This window comes from Macrobrachium rosenbergii, chromosome 4 (assembly GCF_040412425.1).
Source record: "Macrobrachium rosenbergii isolate ZJJX-2024 chromosome 4, ASM4041242v1, whole genome shotgun sequence".
NCBI classification, from domain to species: Eukaryota; Metazoa; Arthropoda; class Malacostraca; order Decapoda; family Palaemonidae; genus Macrobrachium; species Macrobrachium rosenbergii.
The window spans coordinates 2,710,944-2,731,066 of NC_089744.1; the positions used below are offsets into that span (position 1 = coordinate 2,710,944).

General features: G+C 43.1%; 1 protein-coding gene and 1 long non-coding RNA gene across 6 annotated transcripts in view; one reads left to right on the plus strand and one right to left on the minus strand.

Moving 5' to 3' along the window:
• Positions 1-2,683, plus strand: part of LOC136829657 (uncharacterized) — a 39,891-nt gene extending 37,208 nt beyond the window's left edge. For both annotated transcript variants that reach the window (XR_010850431.1, XR_010850429.1), the window contains exon 3: positions 814-2,683. This is a non-coding gene — a long non-coding RNA (uncharacterized lncRNA). The remainder of the gene's footprint in view (positions 1-813) is intronic.
• LOC136829602 (arylsulfatase B-like) overlaps positions 1-17,179 on the minus strand; it is a 42,962-nt gene extending 25,783 nt beyond the window's left edge. Inside the window, exons 1-4 of one of the 4 annotated variants that reach the window (XM_067088457.1) lie at positions 17,001-17,179; positions 15,147-15,280; positions 14,696-14,855; positions 1,735-1,961 (exon numbers count right to left, since the gene is read on the minus strand). In XM_067088457.1, the coding sequence (XP_066944558.1) occupies positions 1,735-1,961; positions 14,696-14,855; positions 15,147-15,260 (501 nt within the window). In that variant the 5' untranslated portion in view covers positions 15,261-15,280; positions 17,001-17,179. Of the gene's footprint in view, positions 1-1,734; positions 1,962-13,693; positions 13,921-14,695; positions 14,856-15,146; positions 15,281-17,000 lie in introns of all 4 variants that reach the window. The other 3 variants (XM_067088466.1, XM_067088461.1, XM_067088451.1) reach the window with 3 other exon arrangements.
• Between the last annotated feature and the right edge of the window lie 2,944 nt (positions 17,180-20,123).

Sequence of the window (20,123 nt, forward strand, 5' to 3'; positions counted from 1 at the left end):
TTTCAAAGTCAGTACCAAAGGTCAACCTTGATTGGCAGTTTCATGCTGAAAGGCATACCATGATAAACAGATCAAGTTCTAACATATAGACATAATCATTCCCAGCAAGAGTGGTTCCCAGACCTCCTAGCCTTATAGATAACTTCCTAGAATTCTTCTGCAGTAGGAGAAGCTGTTAGAGCGACGTCACTTCAGATGTCACGAGGACATCGATGCTGTTAACCTTCATACCTGGTAGTTTTCGTATGGGGCCTTACTAGCAAAGGAGTTGTGGAAAAGGCAGCCAAGGTCATCACTAATCCAAAAGAAGCTCAACTTCTAACTTGTACCAATTGAAGTGGAAGTCTTCTGTACCTGGTGTAGTGTAAAGAACTTTGATCCAGTACAAGGTTTTGTTCCCAAAGCAGCTGAATTTTTACTTTTCCATTACATTCAAAGAAGCTATGCATGCCAGTTCCATTATATTCAAAGAAGCTGTGTATGCCAGCTGTTATATGGCAATATTCTGCTATAGTTAACATACTGGATATTCATTGTCTAGTTTTGGGTACTTTCCCTACATTGAGAAGGATGAGTCAGTTTTTGGAGAGAGGGGCTCCCCCAAGATCTCTTAAACTGCCTTAGTGGTATCTTAGGAGCTTCATGGGTTTTCCTCATCAACCTTTAGATTCAGCCTTGTGAACAGCCTTACCCAAAATGCCATTATTTCTACTAGCTTTGCTACTGCTCAATAGATCAATGAGATTCATGCTCTTTCCAGCCAAGTTTTTCATTCTTAAGTTTGGGATAATACTGGTTTGTCTTTTGTTTCAGATTTTATCACCAAAATACAGATGGACCACACTTCAACTTCATTCTCCATTAATTTTCTTGCTTCTGAAGGAAAGAATGAACAAGACCACCTTTGTCCAGTCTGAGCCATGAGGGAGTACTTTTGAAGACTAAGGATTTTAAGAAAAGGGTTTCAAATTTATTCATATCACCTGGTGTAAAGATACAAGTCAAGACCATTCTTTTAAGCTAAGAAATGAGAATCTGTTCTTAGGGAAATGCACTCGCAAGAGATTCACCCACTTCTTCTCCAGCCCATCATTCATCTGCCAGTTCTTTCCTACTTAGCATAAAAATTCTTGGGTTACTAGCCACTAGCCTTCATGGATAGGTAAGTGCACATGCTGTCTTTCTTGACAAGATGCCTTGATATAACCCACTAGTACTTCACTAACAAGGTTCCTGTCCATTTAGGTCCCTTGTTTATTCTCAGTGCTATTGGGTTATGTATGATCTTTATTTGAGCTCAAGACCTCCATCTAAGTATCTGTTCAGTTTATGTACAAGTAATGGGTTTGTGGTGAAACATGAATATCTTTAAACACAAAATTTCTTTCTTTCATCAAAAACTCATTACTTCAAGTGGTCTCCTCCCAACCAAGCCGTCACTTCATAGCTGGCTTAGACAACACAATAAATTATCTAGTCTGCCAATGGTGGACCTAGGGAATGTTGGTGACTGCACCATTTATCAGAGCCTGGAAGGATTCTTCCTCTCTTCTCCCCAGAATTGAGAATCTGGGATTTTCACACACACACACACACACAAAAGGTCATGTAAAAGTACATTAATGCATTTCTACTGAAAATATAAATATTCTTAAACAATTGGTGGAATTGATGAGTACATAAGAACTACCCTTATTTAATGCATACAAAAAACTTTGATATATGGTATCATACCGATTCAACAGCTGTGTGATCATAATAGTCTTCATGACCAGTCCAATAGCCATAGTGGGAAAGGAAACCACGAAAAGTTGGAGTTAGTTCCTTAATAGCCATGCCAAGATGCCACTTCCCAACATGTCTTGTATTATAACCCAACTTCAGGAGATGCTGTGGTAACAACTGAACTCCAAGAGGTAAACCATAAGGTTGAGGACCATAGATAACATCATGATTAAGACCTACAAACAAGTAATACTAAAATTTTTGCACAACAATTGTTGAGGCACTATGAACACAAGGCACAAAAAATGCAAAACAGGAAAATGATATACACAAGCCAAAATAAAAGACTATGAATAATCAGAAGACTATTTTGATGTATAACATTTCATATCATATAGTAAAAACAAATGACTAACTGCTATTTCTTCACTGATATTTCCAGAGGGTAAAACAATTATAAAATACATGTAAATATCATAGATGAAATTGCCTATGAAAATCTCATATCTGACATTAATGCAAACTGTCAGGATCATCAACTACAGATGAAAAGTATCTACCACTCAAACTTTTTGATAAAAAGCATCTACAAATTCCCAAGAAAATGCCTAATTCTGCTAATGTCAATCTTTACAAGTACACACTGCATAGTTTTTTCAAAATTCATTTCTTCACACAAAGCCATTACTTAAAATTCATTTTGTGCAAATGAAAGTGTCCCAGACAATCAGTTACTCTTGATTAATAAATAAAAAAAAAAGTCGGCAGGTATTACTTAACATGTGGGTAGTCCTCAAGTGTCAGGAGGAAGCTATATTTGTCATTATATGTATCTCTTCACCATGAACAACATGAAATTAGCGGGGATGGGATGTAGGAACTAACTCTGTCAGTAATGGGTTTATGTGAACAAACTCTGTATCAATGACATTAGTTCCATAAAAAATCCATGACAGTATTTATATTTTGACCAAACCTTTCTTTAAATCACAGAACTGACTGATTCAGACCTGAAGGATCTACATTGAAGCTCCTTAGGAGAACCCATGTCTCATAAAGATACACAAGATGTAATGTTCAAGAGACAGAACCCTTGATATGTAAAAGTGACTTCAAGATATTTTAATTCGTACATTCTTAAGTTTGCTGTGTCCACCTTCTGCTTCAGACCCAAACTGTAATGTCTTATAAGAGGAGCCCCTAATGCCATAGGATGCTCTAGGTGCAACTAATAGCACAGAGGACACCACTTACAAATGAAATTATTTATTCACTGCAGTGACAGAGAATGGTAATCTGAAATTTGTTTGTGACAAAGTCAGCTGCAAAAACAGACCTAGTGACTTCAAATCCTTGGTGTGTGATAAAAGTTTTACAAGTGTGATTGGTTCACACACTGATTTCAAAGTCACAGAACTGAATGAAAGACTATTTACATAATAGGAAAGATAAAGAAGCAGAAATTACAATTAGTAGGTAGTTTAACCAAACCACCTTCATTTGCAAAAGTCCATCCACTCAGAAAAAAGAAGAGACTTGTTGGATATGGAGAGGTTTAGCAACCTCGCCTGAATAGGATACTTCTTATAGGCAAACTGAACAGATTTGAGTGTGAGGGTAGAGATTTCTAGCATCTGATGGAATAAGCTGACGTGAGGTTTACATGTACTGTATAGGGAAGGAGGGGCCAAAGTGTCAGATTTGTAAACAGTCAAAAAAGATATGCATTACAGTCTTCATAGTTAAATGGATAGAGGTGCCTCAAAGAATCATGTCCATCCAAGGAGTTGGTTGAAAAAAAAAGTTTGCCAATCACACCGTCTCTTCTGTTCTACTGGCCAGTGATGGTGCTATTCACAACCTCAGCTGGTAATCTTATCAAAAAGAGGCTATGTAAACAGTACTTACTGAGGCATTAAACCATCTTAGGTATCCAAGGTGTCTGATTAATAGTATTAGTTCGGTTACTCTTGCCTTAACTGCTGCTGATCTTTCTAGGTCCTTCCTCTGGGATACCCCATACGGGGGTAGTGCCATCAGTGCACTTCACATGGTGCACTGTAGGCATTACAGTACTATACTTAAGGTTTTTTGCAGCATCCCTTTGGCCCCCTAGCTGCAACCACTTTCACTCCTTTTCCTGTACCTCCATTCATATTCTCTTTCTTCCAACTTACTTTCCACCCTCTCCTAACAATTGTTGCATAGTGCAACTTTGAAGTTTTCCTCCTGTTACACCTTTCAAACCTTTTTAATGTCAATTTCCGTTTCAGGGCTGAATGACCTCATAGGTCCCAGTGCTTGGCATTTGGCCTAAATTCTATTATTCTGTTCTGTTCTGTTCCTTTTGGATATCACCCAGAACTGAACTCTGAGTTCTAACTAATGCACTCTTCTAGGAATAAACTGATGCTCTCAGCATTTCATGTTCTGTCTCTAATCTGCAGTTGACTGGTATGTGGCGGATAAAATTCTTCAAAATCCCATATCCTGGGGTGAATCAGTGATTCATTAATTCTATTTTGTGCGTTTCAGTTGCCATCAGAGCTCTAAATAAGTTTGTTTTGTTTATAACAGGCGGAACACTAAAATGGTTACCCTGAGGTTTTGAGACATCAATAATTTTTCTATTAATGGTCTAAAGACAGTGGATGGAGAAAAGCAAGACCCTTTAGACCAAGTGCATCATGGTACATGTATAATGGTCTAAAGAGACTGAATGAACAAAAGTATGACCTTTTAGACTATGTGCATAATAGTATACACCTTCAAAACTGAAAACAAGCATATGTCATTGTTACCAAGTGCAATTTTTTTTTTTGTAAACCTGATAAAATATGGAAACCTAAAAATTAAGCAAGAATATTTAAGAGGCTTAAATGCACTAACTGCAAAACAAAATTTCATTTAAAAAAAAGCAGTTAATGTTACACCAAATCAAAAGACAAACCATGCACACAGAAAAAATGACATTTTTATATTAAAAATAAAGTTTTTATATGCTTACCCAGTAATTACTTAGCTAAGAGTGTCTCTTGCCTTGGCAGCTCAAATTAAAAAAATTTGCAGGTTAGCACTTCACAGTTTAGTGCAGGTGACTGGTCTCGCCCACTAATGAGAGTATCATGAACTACTCGGCATGTACTCATCATTACGTTTATGTTTTGTGTCCATGCGAGGGGAGGAGGGAAAGCTCCATCCGTAATTACTGGGTAAGTATATATAAAACTTTATTTTATTATAAAAATGTCATTTTTATATAAGTAACTTACCCAGTAATTACTGAATCCATATTGAGTGGTGGTGGGGATTCATGGACAAATTCTGTTTCCAATCATTAATTCATGTAATGGTTTGAGATACTATATAAGTTGCCAGCACTGGATACAATACTTGTAGTTCCTTGTTAGTTAAGAAAGCCTGCAGTAGAGAACTGCCTCTGGTTGTTGCTCAACTTAACCTGTAGCAGTCTAGCATTGGTACAATGGTTGTTGTTCCTTACCTGGTGAGAGAGCTACTGCAGGCAGATACTGCCTCTGGTTGGCACTCCTCTCAACCTTGTAATGGCGCGGCGGTATAGCCAGGACCACCTCTACAGGAGTGGGTACTTCGCAGCAAAGGAGTACTGTAGTCTGACTGCTCACGAAGTATTAACAAGTTTTCGTGACGAAGGACATCTCCGAATGCCAACAAAGCAAACAATACTGCCCCTGCCCAGGACGCAGTGCAATAAACAAAACAACCAGAAAAAACAAGCAGTCACCTACACCTTTCAATGTAAACACACAAACCAACCATCCGACACTAAAAAACTGGTGAGCACTCCTGGTACATAGTATCCCCCAGGCTCCCCTAGGACTTGATCACCCTAAGTCAAGGCGAAGAGATTAAATAAAGGATGGAGTACTCCCTACACTTCCTCACTAAACACTAAGCCAGCCACGGACAAAGGTCCTAATTTACTGCATTTTTCATAGACTGTTTCTATATCTCTCAAGTAATGCATTACGAAGACTGATTTACATTTCCAAAATGTAGACTGTAGAATTGAAGAAAGGGAAAGATCATGTTTAAAAGCTACCGAGGTAGCAACCGCCCTCACACCATGGCTCTTACCTTCAGGACAGGTAGTTCATTTTTATTATCTGGGAGTGTGCCTCCACAATGCACTCTCAAAAAGAACGAGAGTGCATTCTTAGATAATGGCCTCAATGGGTTCTTCACCAAGCACCACAAGTTACTTACTGGACCTCTGATCTTGTGTGTTCACTGAAGATATCTGAGAGCTCCCTCAGGGCACAGAACTCTCTCTTCCTCTTCTGTCCCTATGATGTCAGGTAAACTTTTAATAGTAAAAGAACGGGGCCATGGTTACGCCGGATTCTCATTCTTTGCCAGAAAACTCAAGGGGAGGAAACACACTGCATGCCCTTGGGAAAAGCCGATCCTTTTATCCATCGCGAGGATTTCACTGACCCTTTTAGCCATAGCTAAGGCCACTTAAAAACAAAGTCTTTTTAGTAAGGTTCGAAGCGGGGACTCATAAGCCATTTGAGGACTACGTCCAGGTTCCAAGGACAAGTCTCTTCTCTTTTACATTTGATCGTGTTAAACGACTTCATCAGGTCGGAGAGGTCCTGGTTCACAGAAATATCTATACCTCTATGCCTAAATACAGAACTAAGCATAGATCTATACCCCCTTATCATTGGGGAGGAGAGGCCTCTGGAAGATCTTAAGTACAACAGAAAGTCTGCTACTCATGCTAAAGTGGTCTCAGAAGACGAGATGTTTCGTCTTTTACACCAGAGTCTAAAGACCGCCCACTTAGCCTGGTAGACTTTGTCAGCAGACTTACATCTACATCTAGTGATAGCTTCTGCCACTGCTCTAGAAAAGCCCTTCGCTCGTATAAGTCTGCTGATAGTCGAAATCCTGTCAGGACCAGAGTGGATATGCCCTGATGGAACCTCCTGAAGTGAGGTTGTCTGAGCAGACTTGGAGTGCTAGCTGGAGTCTCGGAAAGTCTACAAGGAGTCCAATCAGCTCCAGGAACCACTCCTTTTGGGGCCAAAAGGGAGCTACTAGAGTCATCCTGGCGTTCTGGTGTGACTGAAATTTCCTGAGCACCTGGCTGATTATCGCAAACAGAGGAAAGGCATACAGGTCCAGATTGGCCCAGTTCTGCAACTTTGCGTCTGTTTCCCAAGTTAACAGGTCTGGAAACGGGGAGCAGAACAGAGGAAGACAATGGTTTCTGGACATTGCAAACAAGTCCAGCATGGGTTCCCCCCATAGTTTCCAAAGGTCAGAATAAACCCGACAGTCCAGAGTCCACTCCTTGGGGAGGACTTGTTTCTGGCGACTTAGCTCATCTGCTATCACACGGCACTTCCCTTTACTGAACTGAGTTATTTACTGTGTTCAGTTTCAGTTTTGGTCCGCCCAAAGTAGCAGATCCTTGGCCATCTCGTAGAGGGAGAACGAATGGGTCCCTTCCTGAAGTCTGATATATGCCAACACTGTGGTGTTGTCCGCGTAGATCGCCACCTTCTTCTTGCTGACTTCCTCTGCAAAATTTTGTAATCCTAGGAAGATCACTTTCAACTCTTTCAAGTTGATGTGCAGGCTTCTATCCTCTTGGGACCATACCCCTGAAATTTTTTTGTCCCCCAGGAAAGCTCCCCAACCCAGATCTGACGCGTCAGAAATGAACTATAGGTCAGGGTTCACAACATAGAGACACATTCCTTCTGACAACCTGTCTGCAGAGTTCCACTACCTCAGGTCTTCTTTGATCTCCTTTGTTGTCAGAAATACACACGCATTCTGATCTATTTTCCTATCCCTACTGACCCTGAGGAAATACTGAAGCGGTCTCATATGTAACCTTCCCAACTTCACGAATTGCTCCATGGCTGCCAGCATGCCTAGCAGACTCATCGAGTGGCTGAACAGGTTTGAAACGAAAGGAAAAGGTTGACTTTCATTAGGCAGTCTTCTATTCTTCTGGGGGTTGGAAAAACCCAAAAAGTCTGAATTGCTATTCTCATCCCCAAATAGGAGTTGAGGGGAGGTTGGCTTGAACTTGAGGTCGAGTCGAGATGACTAAGTCCCCAAGGTCTTGGCCATTGTCCAAAGGACAAGGCAGTGCCCTGGTACGAACCCTGATTACCGAGGTAGCTAAGAAATCTCTGCAAGAGAAAGGCAGAACCAAGTAAGGTTCGTTCCTAAGGGTCGAGCCAACTCAGGACTTATGAAACCGGAGATCCGAATTGGAACAAAGTCCTTCTTCTTAGCACCAGAATTGTCCACAAAACTACAGTCGGCCAGACCCTTCGAGGCAAGATAAATTCATATTCTGTCAAGGCAGGGGAGAAGCTTGGTGTCTCGACCTGAATGAACTCCTTCTCCAAAGAAAAGAAATCATCCGGTTGAGAACGCTCTCGGAAGCAAGGACCGCGGCGGCCTCCGACACTCTCACCCCCTCGGGAACAGCAAGGGTTGTGAATGATGAAGATTATTCATTGGGGGAGTCGTGGTCCTGTCCCGGGGATCCTCGCGCTGACGAATTGGCACGAAGTTCTCCGAAAAATGAGGGCGATCGCAACTTGAAAGACCCTCGCTGCTTCCGAAGCGTGAAACTCCTGTGCCTCTGCCCTTGGAGGGAGCCTTGACAGATCCCATGAAACCCTCCTCGGCTACCTGGTTGTACTACGAGACAATGGGGGACCAACACCCTAAGCACACCAGGAAGCCAAACTCCAAAGAGCTCTCTCTGTCCATCTCGCGCCTCTCGGAACAACCGAGAGGAAAAGAGAACAGGTGAGGAGAAAGAGTACCCCTACCTGTCCTGCTAGTAAAACCAGCAGGAGAGGCAGACCGTTAGCGATAATCAACCGAAGGAGATTACTGCTACACGAGGGAAGAAGAGCGCTTGTGCCGTGGCAAAGCACTTTCCTGGGAAGAGCAAAAAAATTCACTCGAACAGAGCAGAGAACCCGATTCGGAAAAAACCGAGTGGGGATGAGCAGATCGCACTACACTGGGAGGTATGCAGTGGACGGGAGGCGGGAGGGGCAAGCCGAGCCGAGCTGAGCCAGTCTTGCAAGCGCAACCAAGGGCTGGGCAGGGCGTACAAGCCAAGCCAGTCTCGTAAGCGCGACCAGGGGCCGAGCCGAGCCAAGCCGATCGCATGAACACAATCTGAACTGGACAGGGCAGAACTCGTCTGCCATGAACTATTGCTTGTTTCCCGAACTCTAAACTCCGAGGTAAAGGCCCCTCGAGAAGAAGGTTCAAAGGGGAATTCTGTGTCTGCTATCTTGCATGCTCGAACCCTAAGGTTCGAGACACAAGAATGAAACCCGGCCGAGCAACCAAAGCAGCTGGAGGGCAGTATCGAGACACCTGGTGTCTTGGCACCCAGACACCTGGCGTCTCAGCACCCAGACACCTGGCGTCCCAGCACCCAGACACCTGGGTGTCTCGGCACTTTCTCTCATCCTGTGCCTCTCGGCAGGCGAGCGCTCGTGATTCATAGAATTCGAGCTACCCACAATACTCCCAAAATTCGGGAGCAGCTGCTTTCAGTTTCCTAAGAGATCAAAAGAGCCAGGCACAGAACCAGCCAGGCACAGAGCCAGACTGGTAACGAGGGCGCAGCCTCTCGAGGCCGCGCTCTCGCGGCCCCCAAAACGCCAGATCCCACAGGAGAATGCGAATTGGTTCCCGCCCGAGGGCAGGAAAAGCCAACAAGAGAAACTTGTCTCCCGGAAGAGAGTCAGTCCCTTAGAAGTCCCCAGGATCCCGAAGGGAATCTCTTCCCTGCTTCTTCTGGTGTTCGAACCACCAGGATCGAGATACCAGGCTGGGAACCCGACCAAGCACTGGCAAGCACTCGGAATGCTTGTGGTACTGGTGGGAAGGGCTGAGACACCTGGGTGCTTTGGCCCTTTCTCTCGCACTGCTCCTGAACTGGGCCGAGGAAATACTCTCCAGACCAGATCAGGATACTCGATATTCCACAGAATCTCGAGCACTCTGAGCGGCTGGCGAACGAGCGCCCGAAGCAGATGCCATCTTAGAGGCGGAACCTCTAGGACTCAGAACGGGATCACAGACCGAGGTCTGCGTGCCCGCGGCTCCCAAAACACAAAACCTAGGGCTATGTGAATCTGTTTCCTAACCCAAAGGCCAGGAAGAGCCAACGAGAGACCCACTTCCTCCTCGGAAGGAGGCACTCCCTAGACATCCAAGGGCACCAAGGGGAAGAAGCAGCCTTCCTCTCCTTCAGCCGATGGAGGTCTGTCCGATTCCCGGGACCCCCTTGGACCTTGGGAGAGGAAGGGAAGACGCAGCAGAAGATGAAATCGAAGATAAGATGAAGAAGACGGCGGCTACTTCCACAGGGCAGCTTCCTTCACCTCCACTCCGACATCTTCTACAGGACGGTGGACACGAAACATGGTAACCTCCAGGGCAGTCAGGCAGGAACACATCGGAAGTGACCCAGGACACGACCACCAGGAGAAGCAGCAGGCATGGTCAGGACAGCTGATGCAGGAGCTATGGCAGCGGTTCGGAAGGCAGGAGCTACTGCAACGGCCAGGAATGTCACTTTCCACAGGGCGACTTCCTTCACCTTCACGCCGACATCATCTACAGGATCGCGGACATTGTAACCTCCAGGGCAGCTGGCAGGAACACAACGGAAGTGGCCCCAGGCACGACCGCCAGGAGACGTGGCAGGCATGATCATGACAGCCAATGCAGGAGCTACGGCAGCGGTTCGGAAGGCAGGAGCTACTGCAACGGCCAGGAAGTCACTTCCACAAAGCAACTTCCTTCACCTTTATGCCAACATCTTCCACAGGATGGCAGACATCGTAACCTCCAGGGCAGCTGGCAGGAACACAACAGAAGTGGCCCCGGGCATGACCACCAGGAGAAGCAGCAGGCATGATCAGGACAGCTGATGCAGGAGCTATGGAAGCGGTTCAGAATGCAGGAGCTACTGCAACGGCCAGGAACGTCACATGAAAGTCACCAGCAGCAACAGGAACGCTCAGGACGGCTGCGGCAGGAGACCAGGAAGAGACGTCCAGAGACTGTCGTCGAGTTAACAGGAGCGTAACACAGGGAACAGCAGGAGCAGATGGACCACAGATATGCCAGAGGCATTGCCACAGCATACATGAAGGCCAGCAATGACAGTGACGATCCACATCGGCGGGAACAGGGTCAGAATGATCCCGACATGGAATTATGTCATCCAGCCAGGTATTGTGGCCGATCCCGAAGCAACACTAATGAATGTCGGGACTCCATCATGCGAGATATCCCCTGAGATATCCAACCAACTACTGCTGTGTCTGCGATGCTCACTGTCAACCTGAAAGAAAAAAGAAAAGATGATTAGAGAGGGAAATTCCTCTCACTACGAAGGGAATTGCCCTACGCAGCAAGAGGAGGTACCCAAGAAGAGGTCGCCTGACGCCCGCCCCCCTCACGGTCTTCGCCCGAGAAGAGAGCGAAGGATAGAGATCTCTACCAAAGGAGAGAAAGAAAGAACCTACGGGAGAGAAAAGGACGGAGGGGAGGCCACCAAGGGCGCTGTGGAAGCGTAACTTACAGATGACGCCCGCAACCTCCTACCCGCCTCGCCACTCTCTAAGCGCAGGCGGCGAAAACAACACTCGGCACATGTAGGAAGGAAGCAGTCATGCCCTTGTACACGAAGGGCGGAAGTCCAAGAAGGGAAGTGAACTCTTACGTCCCGATCAATGTAGGGGAGTGAAGATATTACGTCCCAATCTAATATTTCTGACTGTACAGGGGAATGCCTTTAGTATCTAAATAAAGGGCTACTGGAGAGAAGCATTACCACTCGGTTACGCTCCTTTAAATACGCCCTTGGCCATCAACCCAAGACACAGTGCAGGGGAACGACGGCTATGCAAGGTTATCACAAATTGTGGGTTTGTAATAATAAATATCAAACACACGTAATATATGCACAAAAATACATTAAGATCCCACCAGGATAATAAGAGCTTAAAGACAGTCAGGCAAGGAGATCCGAAACCACGTCTGCAACGCATGACGGCTGAAAGCAAACTTGAATGTTTACATCTGGGCAGGCGGGTATTCCCGCCTACCTGGCGGTAGTTACTGCCTAACCACCTTGCTCAAGAACTTAACGGCCGTTTCCAGCTTACGCTGAAAGTAATTCCTAATGTAATTGTCTCTGAAGAGGGGCCTACGAAGGATCTAGCTCCTTAGCGGAAGGTGGGCCCATGCAAAAAGATGTGCTAGAAGAGGCTAAACCAGCCAAAGTCGGCACCGAGAGCTTGGATGAAGAAGTCAAAACAACAGGAACTGGCGGCTGGCGATCCAAAATATGATTATGAATACTTGACACCTTTCCAGTGGCTGTCTTTTGTCACAACCTGGGATGCAACAGGTGCAACTGAGGGGGCAACTAATGTGGGCAGGCCCCACCGACTTCCCTTGGGCCTCCAGTATGCCTTCTCCAAGGGTTGGGGGTGTATGGCAGTGACCTTCACATAGGAGTCAGTGGGACGGGCAGCCACCTCCTCCACTATCACTTCACTTGCACTAGCACTTTTTTCACTGAGGAAACACATAGATTCCCCAATTTTGGCCACAGAACTCGCGAGCAGACCGAACTTTTGGTCAAACCTTTGCTTGAGGCTGGTGTAGTGGTCCAGATTGGAAGTGCGGAAACCAGGAGGCAGAGTAGGTGGAGTCGGAGGAGGGCTGGAAAAGGGAGAAATTAAATTAGCGGAAGAGACAACAGGAACATCAGCATTACTAGACGACGGATTAGAACCCTGGCTAGCTAAAGATTTTACTTCAGCTCTAGAAGCTGCTTTCCTCTTATGGTTTCTCTCTAATTTAGAAAGGTGAGAAGCTAAAGTTTTCCATTTTTTCTCACCCCACTCTTTACTCTCCTCGCACGTCAATTCAACAGAACATACCTGTCCCCTACATGCAGTGTGCAAGGTATGCAAGTCATAGGAAGCTTTGGTCAATAGAGTATTGCAGCCTTTGCTGCAATGCCAAAAACTAGAAGAACTAGAGTCTGACATGGTCACTAGCAGTAAAGTAAAAAATCAGTAAGTCTCCAAGAGAACTAGTCACAATGATGGTTTCAACTGAAAAACTATCTAAATAATCAGTGTCGAAGGCTACCACGTCAAAAATACTTCACCAACCGGGAAGATCTCAATCAAAGAATTCAAATTCAGCTGCGACTCTCAAAGCCGTGTGTGGTCTTAAGCCAGAAGAAACAAACTGAGCTCTTGGCTGAGTTGTTCCTCTCTTATCCCAAAAGTGGCGGGCTAGTCACCTACATAAACAGAAAAGTAGAACTACCACGAATTTTCACAATTTAAGCTGCCATCAGTAGAAACTCTTAGCTAAGTAATTAATTTACTTAAATATTGATTACTACCAGAGGAGAATAACAATTCACAAGAAGTAAAATGAATCAAAATACTGTACACTATTTCAGAGTAGTGAAATATGAGAATAGACATACAGTATGCGGATTGAAATTGCCTACAAAAGTAAAAGATTCTGGGGAATGAAAATATGCTCAGTTGTTTCAGTGGTTAAATTTTTCTGTTGGTTTAGTTTTAATGTTTCTCCTCTGGAAATACAAAATATGCATTAAATCTCTCAAAATAAATTAACTTTGAAACCATCTATTTTGAGAAATCCTTTTTCATTACAAAGAGACACTCACCACTTACCCCCTAAAAAACATGCACTGACCGATATCTGTATAGCAAGAATCACAAAAGCAACCCAAACCATTCATTCATTCCCTAACCACTGTAGCTTATTACCCCCAACAAACTTCATATATGCTGAAAGACAAGTTTCCCCTTGTAGAATAGACTGGTTCAAGAAATATTCCCAATTAAATGACTTATCATACCCCTGACACTGAAGTATGGCTATAATAATCCGCATGACCTCCAAAATATCCAAAGTGAGTTAAGAAACCAGTTCTTGTTGGTGTAAATTTCTCCATGTAGTATCCAAGATGCCATTTACCAACAGCTTGAGGGACATAATTCAAGTGGCTGAGGTACCGAGACAGTAGGGTATGTGTATCAGATAAAGCCCAAGGTTGACCATTTATAATTGTAGATACTTGCATTCCTGTGAGGTAGATAAAGTTTTTACGCTGAAAGCTTTCGAGAAAGTGTTAAGTCTTAAAAAAGGTCAAAAAGGCAAAAATGTGCTAAAGAAGAAAATATTGTTAATCAAACTGTGATATAACACTGCAGCAAATACAGGTGATAAGAAGAAAATATTGTTAATCAAACTGTAATATAACACTGCAGCAAATACAGGTGCTAAAGAAGAAAATATTGTTAATCAAACTGTAAGTAACATTGCAGCAAATACAGGTATTTGAGGGTAAAATGGAAAATGTACAAAACCTTCCATAAATAAATCACTACATAAACAACACTATGTACAGATGGCATTGTTAGTGATGTTCTTATCAACTGTAACTAATTATAAAGACATTGAGAAATCAGGGAGAAAAACTTAATGAGTAATTGATGATACATCAACACACAAGACCTAAAATGATACAATGATGTGAATGGAGGAAGATTCAATACAAAGGCATTCAGAAAAGGAGTTCCCACAGAGCTGCTGTATGCAGATGACCAGGCATTATTATTATTATTGAATAGTTGTACCAAATAAGTGAGTTAGAATTCTTAATGTTCCCTTTATTAGCCTATACATACACTGAAAAGTGGCATACTGTATTTTTTAAAATACTTTAATCTTGGATAGCGGCACAGCCTCTTTACTATGGCCTCGAGTTCTCTGGCATGAAGTTATACTCAAGCACACTTTTCTGACCATTTACTTTTTCTTTTTTTTAATCTATGACATGTGTGAAAATTTTATTTACCTGTGTGAATTGGATGCTTCCCTGATAGGAGGGCTGACCTTGAAGGCGTGCATATTGGTTGCACATAGTAATTCTGAAGAATAACACCTGAGTATGCTAAAGCATCTATGTTAGGAGTGGGTATCTGGGTAGATCCATGGAACCCAACATCATTAAAACCCTGAAGACAAAATTTGTTCACAAATATTAACAACACACTATAATGCAAACACACATACACAAGATTTCTTTAACACATAGCATGTTTTTATGACTGCACTTGATTTTGGAGTAAACCTAACACAGCTTATTTTCAAAATACCTGGCCCTCACTGTTAGCAGAAAGAATCTGTGAAATGTTAAATCCAAATCAGTTATTTGATGGTTACTTCCTTTTCAATAGCCAATTTATGATCTATATCATACATTATGTAAGAGTCAGTTCTTGACACATGATGACATGGTTACTTACAAGATCATCGGCAACTATGATTACGATGTGTGGTGGATCTGCACAAACAACCACAGACTTAAAAATCTGGAGGATGATCAGTGCAAAGGTTGTAAAAATGATTTCTTTCCCCATTTGGACTTGAAAAATAACTCCTGAAATTAAATGGGTATTATTTAGAGTTTAGATCCTGAAAAGACCTAATAAAACATGGCATTCAGTAAATGATTTTTTTATGATATAAAATAAAATCAGTTTTTCAATACAGACCATAGCATATGCATACTATTGCCATTTGTCAAAAAATATTTTCCAAACATCCTAGGAGAAAGAACATTAGTCTCAGAAGTTGTGTACCTGTGATGTCATGTCCAATAAGCCTCAGCAATCATCCCAGCTCACTCTTCATGTCAAAAGCCTTTGAAAACTAAAATGTGGGAAGGGCGGAAGGCAATTAAGGGTAAGGTATGGGCTTGTTTGAAAAATTAATTTCACAGTACTTTGTTTTGGGTTCCTACTTACCAGGTTTCATCAAAATCCAAGACAAATCAAATAGACTTTAAAATGACCTATGTTCCTAAAATAATGGGTAAAGGTAAAAAAAATTCAAAACAAGACTTCCAATGATGTCACAGTGATGACCTCTGAAATTCTGAAGACTATAACTTATCATAGATACTAAAATATAAAGGAAAATATTTAAGGTTTGAACCTTAAATAGAAACATGAACAAATGTGCCTACAAGGTAACTACCGACCACGTTTCATAAAAAAAAAAAAAAAAAGCCAATGGGCTCTAAATCAAAACCTGAGTATTTGGCAGATTTAAGAAATAACCCCATCAAAAATATATTGCAATTATTTCTGAATTCTTCTGACACCTATGAAATAAAATGTAATGTGTACCCATACTTATATATTTGTTCACATGTCTATTTAAGGTTCAAACCTTAAATATTTTCCTTTATATTTTAGTAACTATGATAGTCATAGTCTTCAGAATTTCAGAAGACATCACTGTAACATCACTGTGTGACATCAGTAGTTTAATAGAAATGAACTTCACTGTAAGAGTACCATTGTCAAGCCCATAGTCAATCTCTCATCATTTGCTTGTATATATGTGTGCAAAACCTTGGTTCAAGTTTTGGGATTAAGAGCTCATGGCGTTAACAAAATGTTTCTGAGGAACAAATGGCCTCCTCCTAGGCAAAGGTCAGGGATCATGTAATAAGGGCATTATCAACTGTTTTATCTTTCAATAAAAAAGATTTTACATGCTCCCTCCTGGAAATATTCACTTTCACAAGTTTTGATGTAACATACTTATCCAACAAAACGCCCTAATGATTCTCATGGGGTTCTTTGGAAGCCGCAGGGCCAGTTTTATCAAGTATTTAGGCTGTGCGAGAGACTCGACAGCTTCATCCTTATAATCCAGCTTCTTTTCCTTCCTGGATGACATGATGACTCAAAATACTAAATTTCAACAATCGAATTAATTCTTTAACACGCTTATCCTAACCACTGTTTATGCATAAGCTAATTTATTCAAATTTCAATACTGTCATCAAGACAAATTTTATCATCTTAACTTGCTTACTTTATCGACAATTGCAAAGGGAATAAATGCAAACTTTACGTGGTAAGGATTGCCGAACCCAGTGGGTGGGTGTAAATTGCGGACGGTCAATTAACCTACCGTAAAGAAGAAATCAAGCAATCTTTACTCTCCTTTAATTGGTATAGCCTTTAGGCTAGAGACTAAACTGTTGTTTCATAAGACCCCGAGTTTTATTATTTCGTTTCGTTGTGGAAGGCCTAAACCTGTCAACTTGACATTTAGCTTTGTCAGTTTTAATCAGAGTAACTAACCTGTTTAGTCGCATAAATTACGTCGCTGAAGACTGGTGCACTTACTGTCAAAACGCCGGATTTAATATGCCCCAAGAAAAAGAAATGGTTAGGATACCTCTTGATAATAATTGTGATTCAAAACAAACAACAGCTGACGATATTCACGTGTAGTGTATCAGGTGTTCGATAATTTCACTTTCTCGTGCCCTTCTTACAATATACTTTACATTTTCATCGTAATCTTGAAAAATACAGGTAAGATATAAGACAGATAGGGGAAAAAAATATAACTGTGAAATTTAACACCCATTAAAAATACCTTTTTGTGTTTATTTTGAACCAAGTTAATATGGCAAATCTGCTGGAAGGGATTCGAACATCAACTCGACCAGCTGATTGATTGATAAGGTTTCTTGTTTTTCTTTTCGCCCTTATCTATCATGATTGCAAGCAAACGTAATGGACCCACAATGACGACTTTATCCCACAACTCATTTTTCCTAGATATATCGCTTTTCTGTAATAAAATTCTTGTTCTGTTACATCTTCCATTGAGGTTTTTGTAAGAGAGTTGTATTTAATTTTTGTCTGTTTTTTGGGAGTAATTCATCTTATGAAACTGTCCTTTTGAGAAGTGAACATTTATCATGTAAAAGATGTCTAAGTGTACCATATCTTTTATTGTTAGTGAACGGGATTTGTATTTATGTTTTGTATCCTATGTGTACATTTTACTCATCAATGAATTTCAATTATTAATAACTTTTACCTTTCCCATTTATTAAACGCAAAGCTATCCAACTAGAATTATTGGTATCTGTTCATTCCTATAATCAGTGTTGTCTCTGTAGAATGCGTCTAATGACATTTGCTAGAACGTTAAAATCAAACAATCCTTACATCACTGTTAATAGTAGGCTATCACTCACAGACTTAAAAATCCACAAATGTATATCATAGAGTAGGTTGTTCAGGACCTGTATTATATGCATTTAGTGCATATAATACGGTTGCCAGCAAAACTGAAGTAGTTTTTCTTTAATATTCTGTTATTTGATTACTTCTATGTAACATATGTAAGTAAAATAGTCAGCAAATACAATACTACTGATACTTTAACACGTGTCTAAACAATCATTTGGGCCATATTACTAAGTGCCATTCACTAAAAAAAAAATCAGTTTATCTTACTGCAAATAGAAGCCGTTTTGGTAATCTTCCACCTCGATAGCAATGTCAAGCCTATCAGCTAGATTCATGTGCATTTTCCCAACGATTCCCCATGTGAACTGAAACAAGGACATCATTATCAGTAAGAAAAATGAGTTAAACTAGGCATTGAAAGGGCCTGTAACTATGAGATTGGTGGGAAAACGAGACAGAACAAAGGAAAGACAAGGCGGTTTAAGATAAGGATGACGATCAAAAGAGGGAGAGCATCCCATCAGCTTAGATAAGAATGTAGCCTAACATCAGCAAGATGTGCAACCGATTTATTGAAAATTGTCATGAGAGGTCTATACGTATCCTTGTCGAGACAATTAGTTCTGAAGTAACTTTTTTAGATGCGTGTAAAATTAGGTAAAGGCAAAACACGAGATATACCACTACATCGAAACGAAGGACCCCCGACGCATGCAAAGTTCCGACGGCTTCCCCCGCAGCGCCTTCAGGAGGCCAAAAAGGCCTTCGCTGAGATGGAGAGAATGGGCATATGCAGGAAGGCTCTCAGCCCGTGGGCATCCCCCCTTCACATGGCGCAGAAAGCGGACGGCACCTGGAGGCCCTGCGGCGAACTACAGGCGGCTGAACACTGCAACAGAGCCCGACCACTACCCCCTGCCAAACATGCAGGACCTGACGGCCTCTTTCCACGGGGCCAAAATATTCTCAAAAGTGGATCTCTTAAAATCATATTTTCAGGTACCAGTAGCGCCGGAGGACATCCCCAAAACCGTATTCGTCACGCCCTTTGGGTGCTACGTCTTCGCCTTCTTCACCTTTGGCCTGAGGAACGCAGGCGCGACCTTCCAGAGGTTGATGGACAGCATCCTGGGGGACCTGGACTTCTGCGTCTGCTACGTCGACGATATCCTAATCTTTTCCAGATCTCGGGAGGAACACCTGCGGCACATCCGGAAGGTCCTGCAGCGCCTGCAGGAAAATGGCCTCGTCGTCAGGTTCGACAAGTGTACCTTCAGAGTCGAAAAGGTGGAATTCCTGGGTCACGAGATATCCCCCGAGGGCATCCGCCCAATGTCGTCGAAGCTGTCAAGAAGTTCCCCACCCCTACCTCCATCAGGGCCGTACAAGAATTCCTCGGGATGGTCAACTACTACAGAAGATTCATCCCGGGGATTGCTCACACCATGGCCCTCTTGACAGAGGTCTTCAAGGGATGTCCAAAATCCTTAGTGTGGGGCCCCGACCAGCAGAAAGGCCCTCCTCCTGACGAAGGCCGCCCTCGCCAAAGCAACATCTCTGGCCCACCAAAACCCCAATGCTCTCCTCCAGCTGACGACGGACGCCGGCGACGTCGCCTACAGAGCTGTCCTGGAACAAGTCATCAGGGGGACCCCTCAGCCCATCGCCTTCTTTAGCAGAAGGCTAAGCCCCACCGAGTCCCGCTACAGCACCTTCGACCAGGAACTCTTCGCAGCACACCAGGCGGTATGGCACTTCAAGTTCCTCCCGGAGGGAATGCCTTTCACAATCTGGGCTGACCACCAGCCTCTGGTCCACGCCTTCACGAAGTTGGGGGATGCATGGTCCTCTAGGCAGCAGCGGCACCTCGCAGCCATCGCGGAATTCACCTGCACCATCAGATATCTCCCCGGCAGGAAGAACCCAGTAGCTGATGCCCTCTTGAGGATCGAGGTCGACTCAGTACAGCTCGGATCGACTACGAGGACCTTGCCCGTGAGCAGGCTGCTGACCCCAAGACCCCCGCCTGCCGTACAGCCATCACGTCACTTAAGTGGAAGGACATGCCCTTCGGCTCCGGAGGATCGACATTACTGAGCGACGTTAGCACTGGACACCCCCGCCCCCTGGTGCCTGCCTCCAGACGTTGGCGGGTCTTCGACATCATCCACGGCCTATCCCACTCTTACAGTATGACAACAGGCCACCCCCACCCCC